Raw genomic sequence first — 22,160 nt, 5'->3', positions numbered from 1 at the left:
GAACAGCAGGAATAGCCATGTGTGGGATGAGCAAAACCATCACGCTGTAGTAGTCACTCCATTAATTACGTTTTCCTGTAGATATCTGGCGGGTGACAATCTCAGTGGGCCATATCTTCTACCTCGTCGTCTGAATGCCCACCTTTAATTGAGGTTCGTGCAAAGTGTTCTGCATGAGTTGTTGGAGCACGTGGCCTTGGCTGCATGTGTGAGGATGTGGATACAACACGCGGAAGGCAAAGGTCCCGAGTTCGAGTCTCGGTCCGGCACACAGTTTTAATCTGCCAGAAAGTTTCATATCAGCGCACACTCCGAAGCAGAGTGAAAATCTCATTCTGATCTCAGTGCTGTATTTCCTGGTTGCTCGATTGAAAGGGGAGCTCCCATGCCATGGCCTGCGTGGTCATCTGACCTGAATCCCCGTGATTATTTCCTATGGGGATATCTAAAGTCACGTGTGTATGAGACCCCAGTGGATACGGAGATGGAATTAGTTGCCAGAATTGTACCTGCCTGTGATGTGATCCGAACCCTACCAGGGATATTTGTCAGGGTGCGTCAGAATCTTGTTCTCCGAAATCGTGCTTGCATTGAAGCTGATGGACGTCAGTTGCAGCACATTTTGTAAGAGTACAAATGGTACGTTCATTGTATCAATCATGGTATTGGCAGTTAACTAATATAAATACACTGAACGCCAAGGAAACGTATAGGCACGCGTTTTCAAATACAGAGATATGTAAAAGGACAGAATACGGTGCTGCGATCGGTAACGCCTATATAAGACAACAAGTGCCTGGCGCAGGTGTTACATCGGTTACTGCTGCTACAATGGCAGCTTATCAAGATTTACGTGAGTTTGAACGTGGTGTTATAGTCGGCGCGTGAACGATGGCACACAGCATCCCTTAGGTAGCGATAAAGTGGAGATTTTCCCGTGCGACCATTTCACGAGTGTACTGTGAATATCAGGAATCCGGTAAAACACCAATTAACCCATATCCCTCCGGCCGGGGAAAGATCCTGTAAGAACGGGACCAAAGACGTCTGAGGGGAATCGATCAACGGGACAGAAGTGCACCCGATCGGCAAATTGCTGCGGATTTCAATGCTGGGCCATGAACAAGTGTCAGCGTGCGAATCATTCAACGAAACATCATCGATATGGGGCCGAAGGCTTACTCGTGTACCCTTGATGACTGCACGACACAAAGCTTTACGCTTGATATTGTATCGAGCGGATGGAGGTGTACGGATATGGAGAAAACGTCATGAATCCATGGACCCTGCATGTCAGCAGGGGACTGTTCAAGCTGGTGGAGGCTCTGTAATGGTGTGGGTCGTGTGCAGTTGGAGTGATATGGGACACCTGACACGTTTAGATACTACTCTGACAGGTGACACAAACGTAAGCACCTAGTCTGATCACCTGCGTTCATTCATGTCCATTGTGCATTCCGACGGACATGGGAAAGTCCAGTAGCACAATGCTACACCCCACACGTCCAGCACTGCTACAGAGTGGCTCCAGGAACACTGGTCTGAGTCTGAACACTCCTGCTGGCCACAAACTCCCCACGTATGAAGATTGTTGAGCACATCTGGGATGCATTGCAACGTCATGGTCAGAAGAGGTTTCCACTCTCTCGTATACTCTTACGGATTTATGGACAGCCTAGCGGGATTCATGGTGTCAATTGCCTCCAGCACTACTTCAGACATTAGTCGAGTCATGCCATGTCGTGTTTCGGCAGTTCTGCGTGCTCGCGGGGCTCTACACGATATTAAGCAACTGTAGCAGTTTCTTTGGCTCTTCAGTGTAAAAAAGTACATAACAACGTGATTTTATTCCTGTTATCTCCTCAAGCTGGCTCCTCCGACCCCAGGTCCCCTTTCTCAAATTGTTCAGTGGAGCATCCACTATGTCGTGTTATATTTTTGCACGCTGTTGCGGAAACAACCTGTATAGCGGCACGGGCGGGGGTATAGGTTGAAAGTGATTCTGTGGTCCCTCTGCTAAAAACTCAAATGTGAATTTGCAGAGTAAACATGTTGGTAACACGACTGAAGAGTGCGGATACTAAGCGAGAAAGTAGACTGTGAGGGAAGCTGGATGACCACTGATCTTGTGCTAGGCAGTGCTGTATTGGTTCAGATGGCTCTCAGCACTATGGGACTCACCTTCTGAGGTCATCAGTCCCCTAGAACTTAGAACTACTTAAACCTAACTAACCTAAGGACATCACGCACATTCATGCCCGAGGCAGGATTCGAACCTGCGACCGTAGCGGTCGCGCGGTTCCAGACTGTCGCGCCTAGAACCGCTCGGCCACTCCGGCCGGCAGTGATGTATTCTCAGGACTATCCTGACAGTGCAACACAACTTCAGATCAGAACACCGTGAGCTCCAGTAATTTTTCTCGTGTATCCTAACAAACTCGAAATGCGAAAGATCAAATTAAACTGCATGTCACACACAGCACAAGGACTTTACGAGGCCGCCAATTCCCTTCTCTTAGATGCTCACTATCTAAGTGAAACGGAGCTGTCTTCGCCGAAATGAATGGTGGTCTCGGAGGGAGGCATAGGATGATTCGTGAACAGAGAGACAAGCTATGAATGTAGAAAGCGCAAAGTTACACTATGCAGAGAGCTTCACGATTTAGACCAAAAAGAGTTCTACGATAGGTCCTCAGTCATGATTGCTTCGTTATTTTCCCTCCTTTCTAATAGAGTGTTACAAAGAACCCTTTTAAAGCGACAACACACGTAACTGCATGCTTGACGAGCCTGCTTGACAAGCCTGCTTGCGCAAGCATGCACAAAATCGGTTTGCTTCCATACGGCTCAAGCAAGCTTGTACAAACAGCAGTGTATTTAGTCCGGAAAATATCGATCTCAGACGGCGATGCGCTGGCTGCGGCAGCCGTTTTGCTAGTATTAAAGAAAGCACAAGACTCTCACACTGCTCAGACTCACTCAGATTTGATGAATGCGTGGTTATACTTGGTACGCACTTTCAAGCATGCATACGCTTGAACGCTTGCACTATCATGCATAATCGAAATTCGATAAAGCATCAACCTGCTTGTGTAAGCCTGGTGCTCGAGTAAATTTATCCTACACACACTCAAGCATGCTTGTGCAAGTACACTTGTGCAAGGATCCTGCTCAAGCATGCTTGAACTAGTGTAGCCGCCTTTAGGGAAGTAAATGCTAGTTAAAGAGAGAGGTGTTACGCTCTACAGTAAATTAGAAAGGCTATACTTTTCATTAATGCAAGCATCATTATTATTACCAAGATTCTCTAGAAATAGTTGCACATCGAATTAAGGTAGAAACATCCAGGTTTCTCAGCCTAGGTTTCCATGTTGCAGCTTAGGACTCAAAATGATGCCGGTTTCCTGACTTGCGAAAAACGCTCGATACAGTTGCCACCTAATGAACAAAATACTACCGTAGAGATTATCAGACCAAATATGTGACTGGACAGCAGGGTTTCTAGCAATAACAGAACACAGCCTATCATTCTCAATGGAGTGAAATCTTCAGACGTAAAAGTAACTTCGGGTGCACCGCCAAAGGAGTGTTACTGGACCATTATATATAATATTACTACTTCAGGTCGCATACAAAGTTCTATCAGCTTGTGTTCTTCAAAGAGCACAAGAGCAACTGGGAAACAAAATTGGTGAATATCAAGGTGGCTTTCGCCCCATTAGATTCTGCACAGACCGTGCTAAAATACAAAGCAATCAGATACAACCCAATAATTTGCACGTTTGTTGACTTTAAAAAGGCATACGACTCGGTTGACCGACAAGCACTTTCTGATGTCCATGAAGAACAAGAGTTAGATCCAAAAACCCTTAACCTCATCAAAGAAACATTAACTGATACTACCCCCAACATGAAATTCGTGGGTGAAATATCCGAGCCCTTCCTGATCAAAACTGGCGTCCGACAAGTTGACGGTCTGTCTGTCTCCTCTCCTATTCAGCCTTGTGCTGGACAAGGTCATCCCCGAATGGGAAAAGGAATTGAAGAATAAAAAGTGCTTGAAACCTGTACAGATGGAGCGAGCCAATGCTGAAATAAGAATTTAATTTTAAGCTTTCGCTGACGACTTACCCCCACTAGCGGATGATAAGATAACAGCAATCAAACAGGTTGAAACCGTTAAAGAATGTACAGAGAAAGTTGGTCTGCAAATATCTTTCCTAAAGTCTGGTTCATCGCCAAAAAAGCTGACACCCAAAACTTGACTACAAAATAAGGTCATATCAATAGAGTCCCATATTTCAAATCATTAGGTGAGGTCCTTGAACCTAAGGGGCGAGAAAAAATAGCACAAAACATTCGCCTCCAAAAACTAATTAGAGCCTATGGAAGAACCTACAAGATGTACAATAAAAAATGCTTGTTCAAAATCGCTACAATGCAGTATTAAAACCTGAAGTCCTGTATGCCAGTGAAGCCCTGACAATCCACATAAAAGGTGGCCTAGAAAACTATTAAAGGAAGAACGTAAAATATCAGAAAGATACTAGGACCAAAGGAAACAGAAGAGGGCTATAGACTACAGTCTCGTCAAACAACTGGGAAATTGTCCAACCTTGCAGCAGACATTAGAAAAAGGAGATTAAAATTTATGGGCACGTCTCTAGGCCTCCCAAAACAAGACTTATGCACAAAATTCTTAAATACATGGAAGGACTTAAAACTATACCCTGGATACAAAAGGCCAAAAAGGACCTACAAAGAGCTCAGATAAATTATTCAGATATTTTGAATAGAAAGGTATTTAAGCAGAAAGTTGACAGATGGGAAGTCAGAGAACGAAGTTCCGAAAAAGCAGGAACAAAATGGACAGAGGAAAGGGAGAGAGCCCATGCAGAAAAAATGAGATGAGAGCAGTGTGAAAAGAAGCAAAAAGAATCAAGGAGCTTTGCGCAATTCAACAGGGTCTAATTGCACATTATATATATATATATATATATATATATATATATATATATATATATATATATATATATATATAATATGAACCATGGACCTTGCCGTTGGTGGGGAGGCTTGCGTGCCTCAGCGATACAGATAGCCGTACCGTAGGTGCAACCACAACGGAGGGGTATCTGTTGAGAGGCCAGACAAACGTGTGGTTCCTGAAGAGGGGCAGCAGCCTTTTCAGTAGTTGCAAGGGCAACAGTCTGGATGATTGACTGATCTGGCCTTGTAACAATAACCAAAACGGCCTTGCTGTGCTGGTACTGCGAACGGCTGAAAGCAAGGGGAAACTACAGCCGTAATTTTTCCCGAGGGCATGCAGCTTTACTGTATGATTACATGATGATGGCGTCCTCTTGGGTAAAATATTCCGGAGGTAAAATAGTCCCCCATTCGGATCTCCGGGCGGGGACTACTCAAGAGGATGTCGTTATCAGGAGAAAGAAAACTGGCGTTCTACGGATCGGAGCGTGGAATGTCAGATCCCTTAATCGGGCAGGTAGGTTAGAAAATTTAAAAAGGGAAATGGATAGGTTGAAGTTAGATATAGTGGGAATTAGTGAAGTTCGGTGGCAGGAGGAACAAGACTTCTGGTCAGGTGACTACAGGGTTATAAACACAAAATCAAATAGGGGTAATGCAGGAGTAGGTTTAATAATGAATAGGAAAATAGGAATGCGGGTAAGCTACTACAAACAGCATAGTGAACGCATTATTGTGGCCAAGATAGATACGAAGCCCACACCTACTACAGTAGTACAAGTTTATATGCCAACTAGCTCTGCAGATGACGAAGAAAGTGAAGAAATGTATGATGAAATAAAAGAAATTATTCAGATTGTGAAGGGAGACGAAAATTTAATAGTCATGGGTGACTGGAATTCGAGTGTAGGAAAAGGGAGAGAAGGAAACATAGTAGGTGAATATGGATTGGGGGACAGAAATGAAAGAGGAAGCCGCCTGGTAGAATTTTGCACAGAGCACAACATAATCATAGCTAACACTTGGTTTAAGAATCATGAAAGAAGGTTGTATACATGGAAGAACCCTGGAGATACTAAAAGGTATCAGATAGATTATATAATGGTAAGACAGAGATTTAGGAACCAGGTTTTAAATTGTAAGACATTTCCAGGGGCAGATGTGGACTCTGACCACAATCTATTGGTTATGACCTGTAGATTAAAACTGAAGAAACTGCAAAAAGGTGGGAATTTAAGGAGATGGGACCTGGATAAACTAAAAGAACCAGAGGTTGTACAGAGATTCAGGGAGAGCATAAGGGAGCAATTGACAGGAATGGGGGAAATAAATACAGTAGAAGAAGAATGGGTAGCTTTGAGGGATGAAGTAGTGAAGGCAGCAGAGGATCAAGTAGGTAAAAAGACGAGGGCTAGTAGAAATCCTTGGGTAACAGAAGAAATATTGAATTTAATTGACGAAAGGAGAAAATATAAAAATGCAGTAAGTGAAACAGGCAAAAAGGAATACAAACGTCTCAAAAATGAGATCGACAGGAAGTGCAAAATGGCTAAGCAGGGATGGCTAGAGGACAAATGTAAGGATGTAGAGGCCTATCTCACTGGGGGTAAGCTAGATACCGCCTACAGGAAAATTAAAGATACCTTTGGAGATAAGAGAACCACTTGTATGAATATCAAGAGCTCAGATGGAAACCCAGTTCTAAGCAAAGAAGGGAAAGCAGAAAGGTGGAAGGAGTATATAGAGGGTCTATACAAGGGCGATGTACTTGAGGACAATATTATGGAAATGGAAGAGGATGTAGATGAAGATGAAATGGGAGATATGATACTGCGTGAAGAGTTTGACAGAGCACTGAAAGACCTGAGTCGAAACAAGGCCCCCGGAGTAGACAATATTCCATTGGAACTACTGACGGCCTTGGGAGAGCCAGTCCTGACAAAACTCTACCATCTGGTGAGCAAGATGTATGAAACATGCGAAATACCCTCAGACTTCAAGAAGAATATAATAATTCCAATCCCAAAGAAAGCAGGTGTTGACAGATGTGAAAATTACCGAACTATCAGCTTAATAAGTCACAGCTGCAAAATACTAACACGAATTCTTTACAGACGAATGGAAAAACTAGTAGAAGCCAACCTCGGGGAAGATCAGTTTGGATTCCGTAGAAACACTGGAACACGTGAGGCAATACTGACCTTACGACTTATCTTAGAAGAAAGATTAAGGAAAGGCAAACCTACGTTTCTAGCATTTGTAGACTTAGAGAAAGCTTTTGACAATGTTGACTGGAATACTCTCTTTCAAATTCTGAAGGTGGCAGGGGTAAAATACAGGGAGCGAAAGACTATTTACAATTTGTACAGAAACCAGATGGCAGTTATAAGAGTCGAGGGACATGAAAGGGAAGCAGTGGTTGGGAAGGGAGTAAGACAGGGTTGTAGCCTCTCCCCGATGTTGTTCAATCTGTATATTGAGCAAGCAGTAAAGGAAACAAAAGAAAAATTCGGAGTAGGTATTAAAATTCATGGAGAAGAAATAAAAACTTTGAGGCTCGCCGATGACATTGTAATTCTGTCAGAGACAGCAAAGGACTTGGAAGAGCAGTTGAATGGAATGGACAGTATCTTGGAAGGAGGATATAAGATGAACATCAACAAAAGCAAAACAAGGATAATGGAATGTAGTCTAATTAAGTCGGGTGATGCTGAGGGAATTAGATTATGAAATGAGGCACTTAAAGTAGTAAAGGAGTTTTGCTATTTGGGGAGCAAAATAACTGATGATGGTCGAAGTAGAGAGGATATAAAATGTAGGCTGGCAATGGCAAGGAAAGCATTTCTGAAGAAGAGAAATTTGTTAACATCCAGTATTGATTTAAGTGTCAGGAAGTCATTTCTGAAAGTATTCGTATGGAGTGTAGCCATGTATGGAAGTGAAACATGGACGATAAATAGTTTGGACAAGAAGAGAATAGAAGCTTTCGAAATGTGGTGCTACAGAAGAATGCTGAAGATTAGATGGGTAGATCACATAACTAATGAGGAAGTATTGAATAGGATTGGGGAGAAGAGAAGTTTGTGGCACAACTTGACCAGAAGAAGGGATCGGTTGGTAGGACATGTTCTGAGGCATCAAGGGATCACCAATTTAGTATTGGAGGGCAGCGTGGAGGGTAAAAATCGTAGAGGGAGACCAAGAGATGAATACACTAAGCAGATTCAGAAGGATGTAGGTTGCAGTAGGTACTGGGAGATGAAAAAGCTTGCACAGGATAGAGTAGCATGGAGAGCTGCATCAAACCAGTCTCAGGACTGAAGACGACAACAACATATATATATATATATATATATATATATATATATATATATATATATATATTAGCCTACGAGATAACGTCGGCATTTTCATGAGGCATCTCGCGACAGACGTTGTTCTACACAGAAAATCGCAATGGTAGAAAGTTGTACTGAAACGCTTCGTGAAGGGAGCGGCAATTGACCCTCAACATAAACAAACGTAACGCATTGTCAGTGACGGCTGTTGTGTAAGAGCGCAGGAACACGTGAACACTTTTAACTTTTGACACCTTGTGGATTGATTGGTTATTTTCTTTGAATGCTGCTAAACGTAATTTAGATGCGGAAATCTGAAATACACAGCACTACATCTATCACGCTGTGTTACATTACAACTCATCTAGATTCCGTGAAACTTGGAATCAGGGTTGCATGCACACATTCAGTTGTGCACATTTTACGGAGATTTTGCGCTGCGCAACTGGCGTGAGGTAATTGCCTTATGGACCAAATACATGCGGATTTTATAAGACAACATGGACAGTTCACGGCCCATACTGCTTAACTATAAGTTTACATCAGTGCCACTAGGTGGTAGCACACTGCAGCGGACTTTTTTCCATATTCGCTTGCCATAAATTCCACTAGACGGTAGCATATTCCTTAGATAAGCCAAATCACTCACTATAGCAAAATTAGATCGTATGTAAGTATTGTTACAGTTATACTGACAAAAAACCGTTTTTGTGGGATTCTGAATGTGATATACGATTGTCACTCCAAAAGAAATGCACACTACCTTTGTAAAGATACAGTTTTCATTCTGCATGTGTGAAAGTTTTGCAGTGTGTAGATACATCCTTCCCGCTTGTTTTCAAACTTAATTCAACCTGTTCCTGTGTGTGGCGCCGTCACAACATGTCTTAGATGGTTGCTGCACTTGACGTTTGTCAGAAGCATCGTCCTGTCATAGAATTCCTGTGCTGTGAAAGCGGGACAGTGGGAAACATCCACAAGAGGTTGAAAATGGTTTATGGAGATGCTGCTGTCGATCGCAGTACAGTCAGTAGGTGGGCAAGCAGGTTACGTGATGAAAGCGGGGACGACAATATTGAGGATTGTCCTCGCAGCGGCAGGCCTCGTACTGCACACACTCCAGGCAATGTGCAGAGAGTTAACGAATTGGCGACTGCTGACAGACGCATCACAGTGAACGAATTGTCACGCTACGTTGGGATAGGGGAAGGAAGTGTTTACAGAATACTGACAGTGCTGGCGTTGAAAAAAGGTTTGTGCCAGGTGGGTGCCCAGGATGTTGATAGTGACTCACAAAGAAACAAGAAAAACGGTATGCAGCGAACTTTTGGAACAGTACGAGAATGGTGGAGATGAATTTCTTGGAATAATTGTGACAGGTGATGAAACATGGCTCCATCAGTTTTCACCAGAGACGAAGAGGCATCAATGGAGTGGCATCATGCAAATTCACCCAAGAAAAAAAAAAAAAGTCAAAACCACACCTTCTGCTGGAAAAGTTATGGTTACGGTGTTTTTCGATTCCGAAGGACTCTTGCTGGTGGACATCATGCCAAGTGGAACCACCAAAAATTCTCATGCAAATGGGACGACTCTTAAGAAACTTTAAGATCGACTGAGTCGTGTTCGACCACATCGGCAAAAGCAGGATGTTTTGCTGTTGCACGACAATGCACGGCCAGATGTCAGTCAAAAAACCATGGAAGCGATCACAAAACTCTGATGGACAACGCTGAAACACCCGCCTCACAGTCCTGACCTGGCTCCATGCGACTATCATCTCTTTGGGAAACTGAAAGACTCTCTTCGTGGAACAAGGTTTGAAGATGATGACTCCCTTGTGCACGCTGCCAAACAGTGGCTCCAACAGGTTGGTCCAGAATTTTACTGTGCGGGTATACAGGTGCTGGTTCCAAGATGGCGTATGGCAGTTGAGAGGGAAGGAAATTATGTGGAGAAATAAAAATATTGTTGCTAAAGGATGTATCTACACACTGTAACACTTTCAAACATGTAGAATAAAAGATGGATTTTTTAAAAAATAGTGTGCATTTCTTTTGGAGTGATTCTCGTAGTATATTAAGTTTTGGATTTTATCGTACAGTAATCCATTTGAGGTGCTGAGAACCATAAAATACATAATCAAGGATCTTGAAACTTTATTATGTATTCAGACTTCTGTGGATCTTATGCTGGATCACGTTTATCTGTGCTGTAGGCCCACATTGTATATGTGAACATTCACGAAGAGCTGTCTCACTGTTTTCTGCGATATTGATTTAAATGTTGGATCGACGATGGTGTGCTTTTAGGCCTCATGGTTTGCGGCGTCTTATTTGTGTTCTACTCAAGTGACCATGTTGGTAGACAGTACTACCTGAATTGAATCATTTCCAAAGCGGCAGTTTGAGTCTGGAGTCGGTTGCTTGCTGTACAGGAATAGACTTTCGTGTGCAGCGTCAACATGAACTGTGTTGAATCTGTTTTAAGTGCTAACCGAGAAGAAAATTACCAGGAAAAGATAACGGCAGAGGAAGAAGCAACTCCCAGACCACATCTGTGGACTGAGAAAGTGATGAAATCAAATAAACATCACTACAAGCGAACATTTAACAAACAAAAGGGTATAGTAAGGGTTAAGTTGTTGCAGGGGTGCAACTTAAGAAAGTCTGATTTTCTTGACGGAACTTAATTATTTAACTAATACCTTCTCGCACATTTGTCTGAAAAAAAGCACTAAAATTGCCACTTACACAAAAATGCGAAATGGAGAGTAGGGAAAGCTTAAACATTACTTCATTTTTGCCCTAAACTGAATTTAATTATGTAAAAAATAACAAAATTACACAAAAACAATGATTTCTTTTTTCAGAAAAGCTAAGCATATTATTATTATTGTTATTAATATTTTTATTATTATTATTGGCAATGGCTGTAGTTGTATAATAGGACAACTGTTGTACAGCTATTAATTTCACTCTCGTATTTTCCTCAATCTCAGAATTTGTAAACAAAATTTGTGAACATGCAGGATGAATACTCCCGAGCCGCCACTGCGTATTGCTAATACACAGACAGAAACACACGTTATTGGATGATTACACAATTGCAGAACAATCAAATGGTTCAAATGGTTCTGAGCACTATGGGACTTAACATCTATGGTTATCAGTCCTCTAGAACTTAGAACTACTTAAACGTAGCTAACCTAAGGACAGCACACAACACCCAACCATCACGAGGCGCAGAACAATCACTGGAAGCAGTTATTTCCATAAAACTACAGGGTTTGCCGTAAGTCAATTATCAAATACGTGTTTGGTGCAAGAATATTAAACTAAAAAAAAAATACAAATTTCGTCTTCTTCCTCTTCTTCTTCTGTGGCACTACAACGCTTGATAGGCCTTCGCCTCCTCAACAGTTTTTCTGTATACATCTCTGTTCTCTGCTTTTTTCTTCCACCCTCGGTCAGCCAACACATTGTCAGTCATGTAGCTCTAGGTTGGCCCATTCTTCTGGTTGAATACAATCCACCTTTCATTATTCGTTTGGCCTTCCTGTCATCTGCCATGCTCTCCATACGGCCCAACCAGGGTGTTTTTGAGATTTAATAAATTCTACTATATCTTTCCCTAGTATAAGTTTTTGCGTTTCATGGTTATACCTTGCTCTCCAACCATTTGCCTCCATCATGGGCCTATAAAGTTTTCCTTTCAAATGCCCTTTGATTGTTCATATCTGCTTCTGTCGTCGCCTGGATTGCTTATCCATATGTAACGACCCATTGCACAAGAGAATAGTATTCTCTTAACTTGTTTGACCTTGTATTTGGAGAATTCTTGAATACCCATAAGTTTGTATAATAGACTTTGTTTCCTGCTTATATCCTTTCTCTAATACACTGCCGCAAACTGTTATCGCTGTTATAAATTATGTGTCCTTTTGGAAGTCAGATCTGGAAGTTGGAGCGATCTGGAGAGATTGAATAAGAGCTTCTGATCGTTCTTTCTACCAGCCTGTCGTCTTCTAAAGTTGTGTCCCCAGCGCAGAAGGCAGCTCGTCGGTCGTGGGATCTTCTTCGGCGGGCGCTACTACGCTGTCAGTTCGAAACTGTGACTGTGCTTTTTGCGGGATGCCACTTGCCAGGTTAGTCTCTGTATCTACAGAGGAAAAGATCTACACTACTGACAATGGTGGTAGGCGGCACCTCTCAATAACGTATCCTGTTTGTTTACATGTTAAATAATCACTTTTTACACTGTCTTTTACAACACTCGACATAGCTTTCTTAATTGTATGGTAACTTTTCCATCCAACTTCCGAAATATGATACACATGACCGTCTTTCCGATATGCACTAGACGGAGTGAGTATTACACATTCACATCTAAGTAACACACGATACTGAGATACGTGACCGACCCTCCAGAACGGCTGAAACAGAGTGGCTAGCGCAGCCGATGTACTTTGTCTTCCAGATGCGCCGAAGCGACCCGAAGGTCTCCGAAGCACTTCAGCTGCAATATCGGTACTCTTATAATTCTCAAAACTAGTGAAATTTAATAAACAAAAACGATAGACTCATAGAGTAACCACGAGAGATTGTCATACTAAAAACTGGGTTAAATACAATGAAAAGTATAGAAATAATTAATAACAGAAGTTAGGCGTTTTGGCGCCAGCACCTGAATGTGGCGACCAATCAGAAGCAAGTTCAGTACAATTGGCGCACTCTCCCACGGGACTGGTACATACTGTACCATCTGTCGCTTGTACCGCACTCCACTTTTGTACCATATGGTACTTCGCGTGTATCAAGCTGCATCAAGGCGAGCTTCTAGCAAAATTAAATACTGGCGACCACAGCCAGGAATATCACACTGGTTAAGAGGACACTTCAATAATGGATGCGGCTGACAGCTTTAAAACATTTATTACAAGCCTTCAGGTCATGTGGCGTTCTTCTTACCATGGGTTTACCGTAAGTCCAAATTTTCTGTTTCTGCTTACATTGCTTTCTACAATACTTTATTGGTGTTTACATGTCTTGCCTCAATCATCTGCATAAGCAAATATCTGCCATGCCTTCGTCATTATTGTTTCTCTCTTGTCTTTCTTTGTATCAGATTATGCAGTGCTAAGTTGAACAGGACTGCAGACAGCACTGTTCCACTCCATCTGTGAAGTTAAAGCTCTTGGTCATTTTGTTTTTCATCGTTGAAAAAAACTTGAAATTTGTGGTAAGGTCTTGCGGGACCAAACTGCAGAGGTCATCGGACCCTAAGCCTGCACGCTAATTAATCTAACTAACTTACACTATGGACAACACACACACGCATGCTGTAGGGAGGACTCGAACCTACGACGGGGGGGAGCCGCGCAGACCGTGACAAGGCGCCTAAGACCGCGCGACTACCCCACGCGGCTTTTTCATATCTACTTTTGCCTTTGTGTCCTTAATTGTTAACTCAGCTAACCTTCTTAGCTTGTCACAGATGTTCAATTACTTTGGTATTTTATATAATGCTGACCCATTAGCACTATCAAAAGCTCATTTATAATCAACAGGGAGGTAGTGAAGATCTATGTCATAAAATTTTTCCATTATTTGTCTAATAACAAACAATTGTTCAGGAGTGTCTCTATCTGGCGGAAATCAGACTGCTGTTCTCTGAGGACATTCAGAGCGTACTTATTTATCTTTTCATTCAGCACTCCGGAAAATAACTTCTAGGCTGTACTCAATAAATATTGACTTATTATCATTACAGAAATACATGTAGAGTCCAGTCAGCCTGCAAAAGATGCTCAAAGTGATTTCCACGATGTTATAAACAAACATTGCATATTTTCAACACTGATTTACAAATTTTATTCCAAATCTTCCAGGGCCGCAGGTTTTCAGTCTCTGATTGGAGGAGGTTCCTCAAATGCTCAATCTCACGAATCTTATCAGGATAACCCTGATTTTTTTACTATACCCTAGACTTCTGGGTGTGATATCTGCGGATCGTGCAGGCCCTGTATGTCAACCCATCGATCAAAGTTTTCATTTATAAAATCTCTCACTGTAAGTCCCTGGAGCTTCGGCTCCATCTTGTGACTTAATCGTCTGCGGATGTTAAAAAAGTGGACTATTCTCCATGTCTAAAAACACTTCTTGAAGCTTATCTAGGTAATTACAGATCTGAAAGTACCGTTAAAAAAGCATGTTAGCCCACAGCTGGTAATCTTCTGCCCATACATTCACGCCAGGGAAGTTTAAATCTGTCTCCATCGACACCTTAAAAGCCTGGATCATCTTTATTTTGACCTTAAAGGACAGTTGGTTTATATGCTGCCAATTTCAGGTTTTTCTGAATTGTTAATAGACTTGTTCTTGCTAATCCATGCTCCTTAGACGTTTTCTTCGAGATTTAGTTGGCCACTACATGAAACAACTTTAATATTCTCTTCTGTAGTAGCAGTCTTTCTCCTAAATGAACGATGGTGCTCCATATCTTAAATTTATGTAGCGAATACCTTGTCGAGATGAAAATTGTATGTTTAGCAAATGTTCCACAAACAAATCACAAACATCACTGTAATCATGGTCATCTTATCATTGCATTTGCAGAACAAATACATGATGTTGTTTAGTTAACTTTCCAGTCATCATTTGCTGGATAACAACAAGTAACATAACCTCAAACTGCTAGTATCAACTGATTTAGGGATACTACACATTACACAAGTTCTCGAATGACTAGCACCATGCCCTGCAAATCAAGGTCCAAGAATCAGTAATTAAAACTTAGCCATGGCTTCATCGTATCTGGGAGTACGTGTACTGACAGATTTAAAGTAGAATGGCCACATAAAATTAATCACAGGTGAGGCAGATCCCCGACTGAGATTCAGTGGAAGAATCCTCAGGAAATATACAGAGTCCAGCCACATTCATTTGACCACCTGTCAGAAACCTCAATGACCACCATTTGCAGTGCAGACTTGCAGGAACAGAGTGACTGAGGGTCTCGAAGATACCAACAGGGATATGGAGCCATGGCAACTCTAGTATCACAGCTAACTGCTATACGTTTCTCAGCTGAGGATCCATGGTGCAAACAGGCCAGTCGAGATGGTCCCACAGATTCTCGATTGGGTATAAACCTGGGGAGTTTAGTGGCCAAGGGAGTATGGCAAAGTCATCTTGGTGCCCATTGAGCCGCACACACAAACTGTGAACTGTGGGACACATTGCACTGTCATCCTGGTAGATGCCATCATGCTGAGGAAAAAACCAGACTGCATGTTAAGGATGGGCATTAAGCACAGATACATACTTGTGTTGCTTGATTGTGCTGACCAGAAAGACGAGATCACCAAGTGAATGCCACGAAAATCCGGCCCGGATCTTCCTGTCAATTGTTCCAAGGCCATACACACCAATGAAAATCTGTCCTATGAAGCATAAAATGCGATTCATCTGAAAAGGTCCCTCTCACCACTCAGTGGACGTCCAGCTGCGCTATTGGAACGTGAATCCCAGCTGTCATTGCCAATGAACAGCAGTAAGCATGCGTACATGAGCCAGGCACCTGCTGTAGAGGCCCATACAAGGTAACGTTCACTGAACGGCCGGTGAAAAGACACCATTGGTAGGCCCTCAGTTCACCTGCTTGATCAGTTGCTTAAGAGTTGCACGTCTGTTCGCCCTTAGGCATCTCCACAACCATCGTTCACCACTGTCATCTATGGCCCGTGGTGCAGCACTGTTGCCTCGGTACGGGATTTAGATAGCACTGTTTTACCATGCACAGTGTATCTTAACCATATTAGCACATGAGCCATTTACAAACTTGGTCATTTCACAAATGCTACCACACTTGGCTCAAAGTCTGCCACTCATGGTCTAGTGGCTAGAGTTGCTGCCTCTGAATCATGGAGTCCCGGGTTCGGTTCCTGCCTGGGTTGGCGATTTTTCTCTGCCTGGAGACTGGGTGTTTGTGTTGTCCTAATCATTTCTTGATCATCATCTTCTGTGATCGTGGCTAATATGGATTCTGTAAAAACTGGACTGTGTAAAAATTGGGAGCTTGTATGGGTGCGGATGAGCATGCAGTTGAGCGCCCCACGAACCCAACATCATTACCACTTGGCCCAAATTCCTATGATCGAACCCATTTGCATGTCAGATAAATCGCTCTGTTTCTGCACTATTGCAATGACTGCACTGTTCCCCACATCCCTGACACACTTTATATAGACTACAATTGCCATCTGTGAGTCGTTATTGCAGACTGATGTCGAGCTTAGGTGGTGGTCAGATTAATGTGAATAGACTGTACAGTAGACCCACAAAGGATGCAGTCTACGAAAACCTCATTTGACTAATATTTGAATATTAGTCATTGGTCTGGGGTCCATACGAGATAGGACTGTTAGACCAAATAGAGATGATCTAATGAAGCGTGACACATTTCGTCACAGGTTGATTCAGTGAGGATGAAACCATTACGAAGATGCTCAGCCAGCACAAATAGCAAACGCTGCAAGAGGGACACTCTGCATCACAATGAGGTTTTGAGAGTGTACGTTTCTACACTACTGGCCATTGAAATTGCTACACGAAGAAGAATAGACAAATATATTATACAAAAACCGTCATGTGATTACATTTTCACGCAATTTGAGTGCATAGATCCTGAGAAACCAGTACCCACAACAACCACCTCTGGCCGTAATAACGGCCTTGATATGGCTGGACATTGAGTCAAACAGAGCTTGGATGGTGTGTACAGGTACAGCAGCCCATGCAGCTTCAACATGATACCACAGTTCATCAAGAGTAGTGACTGGCGTATTGTGACGAGCCAGTTGCTCGGACACCATTGACCAGACGTTTCCAGTTGGTGAGAGATCTGGAGAATGTGCTGGCCAGGGCAGCAGTCGAACATTTTCTGTATCCAGAAAGACCCATACATGACCTGCAACATGCAGTCGTGCGTTATCCTGCTGAAATGTAGGGTTTCGCAGGGTTCGAAGAAGGGTAGAGCAACGGGTCGTAACACATCTGAAATGTAACGTCCACTGTTTAAAGTGCCGCCAATGCCAACAAGAAGTGACCGAGACGTGTAACCAACGGCACCCCATACCATCACGCTGGGTGATACGCCAGTATGGCGATGACGAATACACACTTCCAATGTGCGTTCACCACGACGTCGCCAAACACGGATGCGACCATCATGATGCTGTAAGCAGAACCTGGATTCATCCGAAACAATGATGTTTTGCCATTCGTGCACCCAGGTTCGACGTTGAGTACACCATCGCAGGCGCTCCTGTCTGTGATGCAGCGTCAAGGGTAACCGCAGCCACGGTCTCTGATCTGATAGTCCATGCTGCTGCAAACGTCGTCGAACTGTTCGTGGAGATGGTTGTTGTCTTGCAAACGTACCCATCTGTTGACTCAGGGATTGAGACGTAGCTGCACGATCCGTTCCAGCCATACGGATAAGATGCCTGTCATCTCAAGTGCTAGTGATACGAGGCCGTTGGGATCCAGTACGACGTTCCGTATTACCTTCCTGAACCCACCGATTCCATATTCTACTAACAGTCATTGGATCTCGACCAACGCGAGCAGCAATGTCGCGGTACGATAAACCGCAGTGGTGATAGGCTACAATCCGACCTTTATCCAAGTCGGAAACGTGATGGTACTCATTTATCCTGCTTACACGAGGCATCACAACAACGTTTCGCCAGGCAACGCCGGTCAACTGCTGTTTGTGTGTGAGAAATCGGTTGGAGACTTTCCTCATGTCAGCACGTTGTAGGTGTCGCCACCGGCGCCAACATTGTGTAAATGCTCTGAAAAGCTAATCATTTGCATATCACAGCATCTTCTTCCTGTCGGTTAAATTTCGCGTCTGTAGCACGTCATCTTCGTGGTGTAGCAATTCTAATGGCCAGTAGCGTAGAAGAAATTTTTTTGGCATTTTGTGGTTAGGTGTTATTGGACCAAACTGCTGGGGTCATCGGTCCCTAAACTTACACACTACTTAATCTAACTTAAACTAACCTACGCCCGAGGGAGGACTCGAACCTCCGACGGGGGAAACCGCGCGGACCGTAACAAGACGCCATAGACCGCTCGGCTACCCCGCGCGACTTTCTAGAAGAGTCTAGTAAAATATTGCTTCCTCGTATCTATATCTCATGAGAAACCATGAAGGTTAAATTACAGAGCTTCGAGCCCCCAGGAAGACTTGCCAGTAGTCATTATTCCAAAGTGTACAGAACAGAAAAAGGAGGAGGTGATTCTGATACACAGAAACCCTCATATCAAACTGTAAGGTCGCTTGCAGAGTGTAGATGTACACGTAGCAGATCAAGGTCTGACATTTGGCGCTGAGTTGGTTGGTAGGGGTGGTTCATAAATGGTTGATCAGTTTCGCTGTATCATGTGTGTGCTGACCTTGTTGTGAGGCGCCGAACCATGTGAGGAGGTCGTCATCGGCACCCGCAGTCAACAGCGTGGCGCTGTGGAAGAACACGTGTGCTGCCACGTGAGGGCGCTCCGCTGGGTAGACCCGCGCCAACGCCGGCCGGGATGACGTCACTGGGTAGACGCCACCAGCTGAGAGCTGCACGCAGACTGCGCACTGGGAGGTCACCTGCCGAGTAACAAAACAACAACCATTTGTAATGGGCTTGTTGTGGGATAGAACACACGGGCTGCCATTTTGGGGAAGGTCTGGTTTGACTGCAATGTAACAGCTGTTGTTCTCATGTCAGGGTTGAGGAAAAGGACTTTTCCTCATGATGTGGTACTTATGACGGGCAACGGCCTTGCCACAGTGGATACACTGGTTCCTGTGAGATCACCGAAGTTAAGCGCTGTCGGACGTGGTAGGCACTTGGATGGGTGACCATCTAGGCCGCCATGCACTGTTGTCATTTTTCTGGGTGCACTCAGCCTCATGATGTCAATTGAGGAGCTACTCGACCGAATAGTAGCGGCTTCGGTCAGGAATACCATCATAATGACCGGGAGACGGTGTGCTGACCCCACGCCCCTCCTATTCGCATCCTCCACTGAGGATGACATGGCGGTCGGATGGTCCCGGTAGGCCACTCGTGGCCTGAGTTAGTTAGTTAGTGGTACTTATGACAGGGATGAGGAACCAGACATTCTCATCCCTGGAGCCACATGCATGTACATATGGGATTGCTCCAGCGGTTCTGTTTGCCTCTACCAGCATATTACACAACAGTGCATTTCATGTTAGAGTTCAGGACGAGGATTTTGGCTGCTGGCATGGCATTCATGTCAAAGAAGAGGAATCAGACATCGATTTGCATGGAACCTTGCTGTATGTGACAGGGGTATGAGATAGCACCATTAGATCTGGTGGCCTCTACCAGCGTGTGATTCAGCTGTGGGGTTTCCCGTCAGGGTTGATAAGAGGACTTTGGCTAGCTCTATGATACTCACTCCTGATATGAGGAACCTGACTAGGTTGGCTCTGGATGCATAACAGAGATAACTAACTGCTCTATCAGTTCAGCTGGCCTCTACCACCATCACCTAGACTACAAAGTTTGCAGTGTATCTCCTGGAGCTGTTGTTCCCAACCATCCACTGTGGTACTGACACCAGACATAAGGAACCATCTTTGGTAAGTAATGGAACCACGCTGCAAGTGACATTGGTATGGGGCTAGTACGATCAACAGGCTTTTACTTTGGGGTTTAGAAGAAGAATTTGGCCTGCGACTGTAGTACTTACACCAGACATGAGGAACCAGACTTTGTCGGCCCTGGAACCATGCTGGACGTCCGCTGTGGTCCCATTGCTGTCCACCTGCACGCTGCCGCTCCAGGATGAGAGCTGGAACCCGGAGAAAAGGCGCACCTCCAGTCTCAGCACACCAGATGGTCGGTGGGACTTCCACCTGAAACACCAGACCACACCACACCGTGTCACAGCGTCTAAAGAGTTCAAGAGGGGATGTAGGTCACCTTGATGATGTTTGCAGGCAGCTTGTCGATATATAATCATCATTAACAGTTAGCAATACACCATGAGGAAGGCGCCTTACAACAGCCGCCGAAACGTCGAACTTTTACAGATGACAATGCAGCCTCAAAGCCAGAAGAATTTTATTGACTGTGACAAGGTCCGCGGAAGCCTACGTTTACATCATTAACAGTATCTTGCATGGTATGTGTTGTGTTGGCTGAAGAGCCAACATCGTGTTACGAGGGGAGGCCGAAATGCACGCCTTTTAGCTCACGCAGCCTGACGTGAGGAGGGAAGAACTATACTGACGTGAGGAATTAGACAAGGAATTAGAATTCAGAAAGCGGACATAATTAGTTTGATACTGAACTGTAATCCATTAATGATGAACGTCGCTCTTGACGGTACATGATCCACAATATTATCTGTTCAGAATAGTAACTGAACATGGCGCCTTGCTAGGTCGTAGCAAATGACGTTGCTGAAGGCTATGCTAAACTGTCGTCTCGGCAAATGAGAGCGTATGTAGACAATGAACCATCGCTAGCAAAGTCGGCTGTACAACTGGGCGAGTGCTAGAGAGTCTCTCTAGACTAGACCTGCCGTGTGACGGCGCTCGGTCTGCAATCACTGAAAGTGGCGACACGCGGGTCCGACGAATACTAACGGACAGCGGCCGATTTAAAGGCTACCACCTAGCAAGTGTGGTGTCTGGCGGTGACACCACAGGATGTACTAAAGGTACTGGAAAGCAGGTGCAAGAGAAGCAGATCGTGGAGGGAAATAAGGAGTTATAAGAAAGGATAAATAAGTACTCAAATTATTGGAGGAAATTGGAAAGCGGAGGACTGTGTTGCTTTTGAAACTATCACTTTATAGTCACAGCAAGCCGTAACTAGCATGGTCCATAAGTTGTTCCATAACTGGTAAGGTGGGGTCACTGGGAACCCAATATTGTTAATTCAAAATATTCCCTGTTAATGTTCAATTAAAATAAAAACCATTTTTTACAACCACACATCATATCTAAAGGTATCTAAATCGGATTGAACACAATAAATGTAAATTTTTATATCTTCAGAGGACGACTACAGCTTACATCCTGGGGTCGTAGGTTTCTTCGTGTACCACCATCACTGTCATTGTTTGCTGAGCAATAAATCGATTTTTTAACCAAAATGTTTCATTAATGTGCCAGACGACTATCAGGAACCTACGCACCCCTCCAATGGTAGCCCACCCAAAGTAGTCAACTACTGGCCTTCGACCTCTGCTACCCTTACTCCACCACCCAGCTTAGAGAGCCAGTCACTCAGCTTGTATGGTGGTACTTTAAAGTTTATGACTTAACGATGCATAATATGTGTAAAAATGGAAGATGCTTTGCAGTTTTGTTTAGAGCTGGTGCTTACTGCCGTCCAGTGCTGCTCACATCACGGCTTCCAGAGAATAGTTACATCTACCCCACCTGTCTAGCCATGCAGTCTAACACGCTGCTTCCCGAGTGGGAAGGCGTGCCGGTCGCCGGCGCGAATCCGCCTGGCAGATTAGTGTTTAGGTCCGGTGCTCTGGCCGGCCTGTGGATGTTTTTTAAGGCGGTTTTCCATCTACCTCGGTGAATGCGGGCTGGCTCCCCCTATTCCTCCTCAGTTACATTGTGCCGGCAATTGCTGTGCAAACACTGTCTCCACGTAGGCGTACACCATAATTACTCTACCACATAGAATTTTGGGGCTACACTCGTCTGGTATGAGGTGTTTCCAGGGGGAGGGGGGTCCACTGCGGGCCAAACTGCACAATAACTCTGGGTTCGGTGTGG

At 44.0% G+C, this 22,160-nt stretch overlaps 1 protein-coding gene and 1 pseudogene across 1 annotated transcript in view; one reads left to right on the top strand and one right to left on the bottom strand.

The window, feature by feature from the left end:
* LOC124718676 (C3 and PZP-like alpha-2-macroglobulin domain-containing protein 8) overlaps nt 1–22,160 on the bottom strand; it is an 852,528-nt gene that overhangs the window by 27,008 nt on the left and 803,360 nt on the right. Inside the window, exons 25-26 of the mRNA XM_047244301.1 lie at nt 20,108–20,273; nt 18,794–18,992 (exon numbers count right to left, since the gene is read on the bottom strand). Coding sequence (XP_047100257.1) covers nt 18,794–18,992; nt 20,108–20,273 — 365 coding nt within the window. The remainder of the gene's footprint in view (nt 1–18,793; nt 18,993–20,107; nt 20,274–22,160) is intronic.
* On the top strand, nt 19,158–19,275 carry LOC124719268 (annotated as a pseudogene).

Source organism: Schistocerca piceifrons, chromosome 10 (genome assembly GCF_021461385.2).
Source record: "Schistocerca piceifrons isolate TAMUIC-IGC-003096 chromosome 10, iqSchPice1.1, whole genome shotgun sequence".
Taxonomy (NCBI): Eukaryota; Metazoa; Arthropoda; class Insecta; order Orthoptera; family Acrididae; genus Schistocerca; species Schistocerca piceifrons.
This window is presented reverse-complemented; position numbering and strand designations above follow the sequence as displayed.